Source organism: Merops nubicus, unplaced genomic scaffold, assembly GCF_000691845.1.
Source record: "Merops nubicus isolate BGI_N331 unplaced genomic scaffold, ASM69184v1 scaffold21671, whole genome shotgun sequence".
NCBI lineage: Eukaryota > Metazoa > Chordata > Aves > Coraciiformes > Meropidae > Merops > Merops nubicus.
In genome coordinates, this window is record NW_008586522.1 from 27,097 (window position 1) to 35,682 (window position 8,586).

The 8,586-nt window shown below is 45.6% G+C and overlaps 1 protein-coding gene across 1 annotated transcript in view; it reads left to right on the plus strand.

The window, feature by feature from the left end:
* The window catches only part of LOC103780986 (collagen alpha-1(V) chain-like), a gene marked incomplete at both ends in the record, with an annotated part of 24,502 nt that extends 16,945 nt beyond the window's left edge, over nt 1-7,557 (plus strand). The window contains 5 exons of the mRNA XM_008948691.1: nt 1,077-1,151; nt 2,724-2,816; nt 5,742-5,798; nt 5,958-6,011; nt 7,504-7,557. Of these exons, the coding sequence (XP_008946939.1) occupies nt 1,077-1,151; nt 2,724-2,816; nt 5,742-5,798; nt 5,958-6,011; nt 7,504-7,557 (333 nt within the window). The remainder of the gene's footprint in view (nt 1-1,076; nt 1,152-2,723; nt 2,817-5,741; nt 5,799-5,957; nt 6,012-7,503) is intronic.
* Between the last annotated feature and the right edge of the window lie 1,029 nt (nt 7,558-8,586).

An 8,586-nucleotide genomic window follows, 5' to 3' on the forward strand; every position in this document is an offset into this window, starting at 1 on the left:
TAATTTTGACTTTTCTTTGGTGTCTTCATGAGCTAGAGGGCTCCAGGCAGGTTGAAGAGAGTGAGAACTAACACAGATATTTGTTGCTTGCCCTTCTAAAAGCTTTGGATCTCCACAGATGGATTTATTATTGGCATTTAGTAAACAAGAGAGTTCCCAAGCTTGAGCTGTTGGCCAGGTAGTCCTGTCACCTTGCCATGAAACAAGCACCAAGGCTTCTCTTGGCCTCCCTGGGTCATATTCAAGTCACTCTTGCCCTTCAGCTCCTTAAGCTGGTGTGAAAATTGCAATTATTGGTGCACATTGAATAGCTGCACGTCCTCCTCATTTGCATGCAGGATTGCTGGATGGATGTGCAAATTTGGATTAACATAAACTTTTTGCCAAAGACACAGTTGGGAATACAAATAATCTATGGGCTGTCTTAGGGAAATTGGCCAGATTTGATTATTTATAACTTCATCAATGGAACTTGTGCTGCGTGCTCGTTCCTTGAGTCCAAGAAGAAACTCAACTGAAGTTAATCAGTGCAGCTCCATTGAGATCCTCAGAGTTTTACTGATTTACAGCTGCTGACAGGATCACTCCATTGCAGATGGAAGGAGTCTCACAGGAATGGGAAAAAATAAAGACAGAAAAGAGAAAAATGGAACAACCCAGATGACTGAGCATGTGCAGAACTGGATTTATCTTCCCACACTTCCATCTTGCTGACCCGAGTTATAAAGTTTTCATTTTTATTTGCTTTAATAGGTTTTAACAGACCCAACTTAACATTGATTCCATTAACTTGGAACATTTTGGAGACTTTCATTGCTTGCTTGAAAATTGTATGGGGCAGAGCCTGGCAATATGGAATCCAGGCTATAAGGAGAGGGAATTACTGAGAAAAATTGTGTTTATGGATCTACTTCTCTAAAATTTGCCATGGTATTGGGATGTCCACGTGCTCAATGCCTGTTTGTCAAGATAGGGGCCCTTTTGGATCATCCTATGTGTCTTTACAGCTATAACTACTTACTAGATGTGACTAAAATGATGTTACAGCAGTTTACTTTTCTCTCTGCTTCTTGTAGGGGCCACCTGGTCGCCCAGGTCTTCCAGGAGCAGATGGTTTACCAGGACCACCAGGGACAATGCTTATGTTGCCTGTAAGTACAAGCATAATTAAAAAAGCATTTAAATGAATTGAGCTTCTTGGCTTTGCTACTACTTAGCTCCTGTTCTTGCAAGTCTCCTCTCTCTTTCACACCAAGGGCATGTTTTCCTCAGTGTGACAGATGCAGCTGAATGGCTCCTCTTGTAAGTTTACTTTGTGAAAAGTGGTGTCACTTTTTCCACTGGTGAAAACCACAGGGCCAGGTAGGTTAGAATTTCCAGAAGCAATGATTTAGCTGAAGTGTTTCTGACTGGGCATGGTGTTGGAGAGCCCAAGTCATGAAGAAGCAACTGGAGACACCCTCAAGGGCACAATTTCCAGGCAGAACACTCCCTCCTACAGTGAGGGACCTCTAAAAGCTCTTCAAGCAGGTTCCAAAACTGTAAGCACCTGAATGAACTGGTTTCTTTTGACTAGTAATTAATTTTCATTGTTTTATTTTCCTGCTACATGAAGCTAGCAAGTACTAATTCAGCCTTCTTAGTCCTGGGATGCTAAGGGAATGGTTCTATTTTGTCTGCTTTGATGTGAGAGAGCCCTAAGGAGAGCAGCTGCTGGAAATGAGGGGATAGGTACCAAAGGGACAGAGACTCCAGTGAAAAACCACAGCACTCTTGAACAGGCTCCAAATGGTTGGTGATCCTTGGATAGATTCCTGGCAGGGTGCCTAGGACAGCCTGGACCCAAGTGCTTCACATGGAGCTTAGCTGGCCACTACAATACATTTGTTGGTCCCTACTTGGCCTATTTATTATCAGTCTAAATAAATCTCTTTGAATCTGCTTGCCAAGTCCACGTGGTCATAGACCTAGCACTGACCAAGTGAAATGAAGACTGACATGGAGGTGGAAGAGCCATCCATGTAGGTTCTGCAGCCTGGAGAGTCCTTCTTCCCAAACCCCAAACACACCTGCAATTCAGGCAGGAGAAAGGGGTGTCCTAGAAAAAGGGCTTGAAGCTGTTGGGGATGGAAGAGGCAGGAGAAAACATTAAACTTCTTAACTTTCAAGTTTAAGAAAATAAAACATTAATGCTTGGAGGTTTTTTTTAACTTTTTTTTGGTTTTACTTTGTGTGCTGAAGGATCCTGGCTTGAGCAATAGGCTGAACTCTGTTCTTTGAAGCATTCTGCCCCTCTTGAGGAACACAGCCTTTGTTCTGGGGCAAGCAGGCAGCTACAGCCAAATAAGCTGGTTCAACCCCATCTCTGGGGGTCTCCTGGCCCACAGCAGCTGCACAGGGACTCTCAGCCCTGTGAGAGCTTTGCATTCAGTTTGGAGTGGTGGTGTGGGAGGGCCTTAGAGCTCAGAGCCTACAATCCCTCTTCCTGTGCCTTGCTTTGAGCTGGCAGAATCTGCTGTGGGGATGTGGAGGTGGGGAACGGTTGGGTTGTGCCCATGAGCTGGGTGACCTGGGGGTGTGATAGGTGGTTCACAGGGTGGTCTGGAAGGACAGGGATGCAGTTGGGTCAGTCGTGCTGAACAGAGTTGTTTAGGAGTCATGCTGGTGTGAGGATAGAGGGACAGCAACCCTGTGACCTTCTTTCTCCACCTTGTTCCTCCCAGTTCCGCTTTAGTGGAGGAGGAGATGCTGGCTCTAAAGGACCTCTTGTTTCAGCCCAGGAGGCCCAAGCCCAAGCCATCCTGCAGCAGGCCAGGGTAAGTGAAGGGTGGTGGGGATGTCTCTTGCAGCAGGTGCCCAAGGAAGAGGAGGAGGACCAGAATAAACGTGTCAGAGGAGACGTCGTCATACCTGGACTGTCCAGGGGGCTGGTGGTGGTACCCACCTCTCATCTGAGATGGCATTGCTTCTGTGGCTGGAGGTGATGACATCTGGATGACTTGGCCATTTACTAATGGCCAGCAATAGCCTAGGCCCTAGAAACATGGGTTTAAACTGCCTACAGGCCTTCTGCTGGTGCTGGCAGACCTCGACCTGTTGCCTTCAGTAGCATTTTCTGGCTATACTGATGGTTTTGAGAGCCTGTGTGTTGTGGTACGTGCTGTAGGGTTTTTCTTTCTGTTCTTTTTTGGTTAATTTGATGTTTTTTTCCCCAGTAAATGGTAATAATTACATGCATGTCACAGCTACAAGCTGTTCCCAGCTCCACGAATCTCCACAGGCAATCTGCAGTTTTCTTTAATGTATTTATTTGGAAACACATGATGACTATCCATGAAATGTTGGGTTTTTTTCCCTTGGATGACCTTTTTCACTGATGATCCAATAACCCCTAGCAGTGTTTATCACCTAGACTTGCTGATGAAATAAATCAGCCATGCACACTCCCTGTACAACTCCTGTTCCCTGCCTAGATGAGCACCTGAGTGTGTAAGGCTCCATCCTCAACTCTTCAAAATAAGACTTAATTTCTAGCCAGTACAGCTTGGAAATTTTTCTTCTATTTGTGCTTGTGTCAAGTTACATTTGATCATCCATGTGCTGAAAGCAGAGATGGGAGGGGCACTACAGCAGAAAGAACCCACGTGAGGACCCCACAAGTGCCACCCTGCTTGTGTTTGCCCCAAATCTTGCCCAGAAGGGACCAAATTCTGGCTGTAAACACACCCTGCTGAGAAGGGGAAAATAGAAGATGGTTTAGAGAGGCTGTTGGCAAAGAGACACAGCTTTGGGAGCATGGCTCCTCTCCTTGCCACATGCAGTCACCCAAGGACAGAGCTTTGGTGTGCTCCTCAAGTCTGAAGCCCACATCTGGCTGCAGCTGGGATACGTGGCTCGGATGTAGCTGGTCTGTTGTTCACAGCTCTCAGGGGTTGCTTCAGCACAGAGGTTTTTTGGGGGCTGGTCTGCTGCAATAGGCTAAAAAGGCAATTTATTCCACCCATGAATGAAATAAAGTCTATTGGGGTCTTCACCTTGCTGAGTGACACATGCCCCTTGTAGGTTTATAATGAGGGTGTTGGCTTAGCTGGGGCTCTTCTGGTTTCCATCCAATTCCCCTTTTACAAAGGAGGTAGATTTTATACATATTCAGGGAGAGTACAGGGCCCTGCTGCCATCAGCCACTGCATTTTCCTGCCCATTAACCTTGCTCTGTGTATAATATTGGTGGATTATGTTTCTGGTGTTGCCTTGTCAGTCTTCATTTCAAGGCTGCCTACAGTTTTTCCATCAGCATTTTATTTTTCTGGGAAATAAGGGTTTTGACCAGATGAACATTTCATGAGGAGCATCTGCCTTCTCAGACTCTATGTTTTTGTTCTTTTCTTTTTCTAGCTGTTGAAAATTGTGAACTGCTATGAAAGAAACAAAGAACCTCCCCTCACTCAAAGTCCCTTTTCCCTGGGTTTTTTTTTTTAGTTTTCAGGTTTGGGGAAAAATTTTTAAAGACAAACAAATCCTGGGTGACTTTTGCACTGTGGATGAAAAGTTAAATATTTCTATAAAGGGAATTTATTAAAAATTATTTCTTAGTTAATGTCAATGTATTATCAGATGATTTTAGCTGAACCCCCTGATACTACAGCAAAAAAAGGAAAAAAAAAACCACTTTTTTTTTTGTGGGAACATTACAGGCTGTGGCAGGAATGGAAAAGGAGTCCTGCAGGGAGGGAGGATATCTTCCTTCCTTATTTGGGATATAGTTTTCTTGTTATCATTGTTGTTAATTGCATTATTAGTTTGATTTATTCCCTTAAAATTTGGCTTTTATTAGACACTGAACATTGTCCCAGCCAGCAGCATTTCAGAGCTTCTCCTTTTTTAATGGGGTGTTGTAAAAAGATGCCATATAATCTAGGATTTGGGCAATATTTATGCCATTCCAAGCGCAATCACGGGGAGATTTTAATTACTGGAGTACACAGATAATTAAAACTCTGTTAAAACCTTGAATTGTCACAAGGGAACAAATTGTCCGAGTGATGTTTTAAAGTGTGGACCAGCCCCATTACCCAGCATGGAAATTACTGCCTTAATGCATGGTTATGTGACTCCTTAATTATTGAGCTAAAATCCCCTCGTTGCACATAGAATTGTCATTCTGTTTGCAGGATATTAAATGCTAACCTTAAAAAAAAGGAAACATTTCCTCCAAAACTGAACTCTTAGGCTCGTAAAGAAAAAAAAATCTTCCTAAACTAAACTAGGATCACAAAAATATGTGAATAAAACCCCCTAGCCTGTCCAGGCAAAGTTTTAACATTTACCTACAATAGTTTATTGCCAAAAATGTCCATTTTATTGTGTCTCTGTGTGATGATGCAAAAGGGGATGTGGTCAAGACAAAGGGTAATGTTTTTAAACTAAAGGAGGGGAGATTTAGACTCCAGTGTAAGGAGGAAATAAGGAAGAAAATTTTTATTATGAGGGTGGTGAGACACTGGCACAAGTTGCCCAGAGAGGTGGTTGATGCCCCATCCCTGGAACCATCCCAGGGGAGGTTGGCCGGGGCTCTGAGCAACCTGCTCTAGCTGTAGACATCCCTGCTCCCTGCAGGGATTTTGGACTAGCTGACCTTGAAAGGTCCCTTCCCACCCAAACCATTGTATGATGGTGGCTTTGTCCTGTTGTGGCAACAAAGCAGAGACACCAACTGACCAACATTTCTCTTTCTGTTCCAGCTGGCACTGAGAGGACCAGCAGGTCCAATGGGGCTGACAGGGCGACCAGGCCCCATGGTAAGTGGGTGGGTGAGCAAGGATGGAGCAGACCCCTCTGGTGCCAGCTCCATGCATGCTCTGGGTCACCTGCATGAATTGCTCTTTCCTAACAAGCTATGAACCTTTCCTCTGGTTCTTTTGTGGAAAAATGTACTAAACCACTTTCTCTGTCCAAAGGGACCCCCAGGCAGTGGAGGATTAAAGGGAGAAGCTGGAGAAATGGGGCCTCAGGTGAGTATGGGCAAATTGGGCAATGGGTAGAGATGAAGGTGTGGAGCAGCCCATCATGCTTTAGAGGCTGTTGTGAAGGAGTGATTCAGTGCTGGCTGAAAGTAGGACAGTGTGGGAACATCTGTTTTGCATATAAAGTATCCTCAAGTATCTAAATGCAGACTCAGGGCATAATTTTAAGCCAAGAGTGTAGAATTCTGCAGGTGGTAGTCCTCTCCTGCAGACATCTGGGGAGGAGTCCTGTAAATATGAGAGAGGTTGGAGCATGGGGAGTTCACTAATGCTCAGGAAATTGTTCTTCCAACCCCTCAGTCCTGCATGAAGGGGAAGTTCCCATTTTCTGATGGTGGGGGAAGTGTTTTGTCTCCACCACGTGGAGCTGCTTGCAGGGCAAAGCTTCCCTGTGGATCAACAGGGATTCCTGTCCAGAGATGCTCAGTCCTGAGCCTTTCCTGTGTATTTTGAACCACGGGCTCTGCTCGAGGGCTTCAGGTCCCATTTTTGTGGAGGTGATGTGTGATTCCAGGAGGCACTGGGTCTGTCTGTCATACCCTTGGGTGGTGACATTTCTTCCTTTCTCCTTGATGCCTTGCAGGGTCCACGAGGCATCCAGGGTCCTCCTGGTCCAGCAGGAAAACCAGGCCGGAGGGTGAGTGTCCTGGGAGCTGCCTGGATGACTGCATTAACTCCACTTTCTGCTAGAAATCATTTCTGCTGCCAATTAATTTCTGAGAGCTGAGAACGTTGCACAAGAGCAGGCTGCTGGCCAGCTAGTGGCTCGTCCAGGACCTCTCCATCCATCTGGGCAGATGCAAACCAGGATGAGTTAAAAGCTGGGTGGTGTGGGGAGAGCTGCAAGTCCATGCTTTCCACTCTTTTGTCTTTTTGGGGGGTTTTTTTTTTTGGTGGCATTGAGGTTGTAGCTGCATAAACGCTCCAGGCTGGTTTGGACAGTCCCCAAGTCTCAGTAGCACACGAGGAGAATCCAGTCCATGGAGGGTTTCTGGTGCTGGTATAATTTCTGCACACTTGCTCTGTCAACATCCCCAATGCTGATTTTTATTTCACTCCATCCTCTGGCTGGTCGTGATTCAACTTGCCAGAGGAAGAAACAAGAAAGTCTTTTGTGTGACCCACTTCTGTCTGTCTTAAAAAAAAAACAAACTCATTTCAATTTGCAGACATCTTCATTAGCATATCTTAAAATGTGCTGGAAGGGAATTATTTCAAATTAAAATCAATGCTCGTGTCCCAGCATCCCATGTAGTGAAGCAACTTGGCTCCTCTTGGTCTCCCACCCCTCATTAGCACCAGGCTGTGCCCGGGATGCTGCTTCAAAACCAGAGCAGCTCTTCTCCCTGCCAAGGGAAGCTGCTCCCCAGGCAGAGAGCTCCCACTGAAATAAAGCTTCACCCAGCCACAGACCCAGGAGCAGATGTCCCTGTGCTCCTGCCTCACCCTTTGTGTTTGACTCTGCTTCTCTCCATTGCAGGGCCGAGCTGGCAGCGATGGTGCCCGGGGAATGCCAGGCCAGACAGGCCCAAAGGTAATGCCACGTGTTCCTGTGCCTTTGGAATCTGCTTTTTTAGCCAGAATGAACTTTGAGGGACCCTTGGCAGAAGGAGCTCCTCGCTTGGAGGAGGTCGTAGAAACGAGCCAGTGACTCCTGTGAAGTCGTGGGCTCTGTGAGAGAGGGAAGCTAAACACACACCTCAAGGCAGAAATCTTTTCTCTTCTCCTCCTTTTCTTATTTATTTTTTTCTTTGCATGCAAATTTTCTAACTCTCTGGATCCTCTTAAGAATGAAATATGCTCCCTTGGCTGCAGTTGTAGAACAAATACTTTGGAATGCCAATTATGAAAAACAAACATGAATGAGCAGTTGGAAACATCCTGAAATATAACTAACAAAAAAATACCTATTAACTGGAGGAGGAAATGTAGAAGGCGTGGTGAGGAATTTTAATGTCCTTGTGTTTTTATTTGAGACAAAATCCCTTCATTCAGCTGTGATCTGCTGGAATTATCAAGTAAGAAAGGGGCTGTTCCACTGAAATTGAATGCAGGGAAGTTTGCTCAGGGAATCAGGTATTAGAAGGTTTAAGTACTTTACTGTGTAGATACTTAAAGCTGGAAGAGATGGAGGGTTTGATACAGAGACTGAAGACTGCAAATCATTTATCCAGTGAAGTGCTTTAACGAGCATCAACTGCCCTCCAAGGAGTGGATGCCAGGGAAGAAGGGAAAACAGAGGAAAGAGCAGTGCTGGGAAGGAGATGATCTGCTGTGAGCAGGCAGAGCAATGCCCCAGGACCTGCCAAAAGGGAGCACCTTGGCCAGGCCAGTCTGTCCTTCCTCAGCTGTAATCAGCTTTGCTTTCCTTGTTTGTAGGTAGAGGATTTGTGGAAGGGAGGAGCTTGATGCTGCTTTCACATATCATTAGAATGTGGAAGTACAAGTGGCTTCAGCCCTGTACAGAGAAAAAGACTTCCCTGTCTGCTGGGTGCTCACTAATTTCTGCCCTGTGTGTTAGGAGGTGTCACCCATGATTTACAAGCACCCCTGTGTCTTCTCT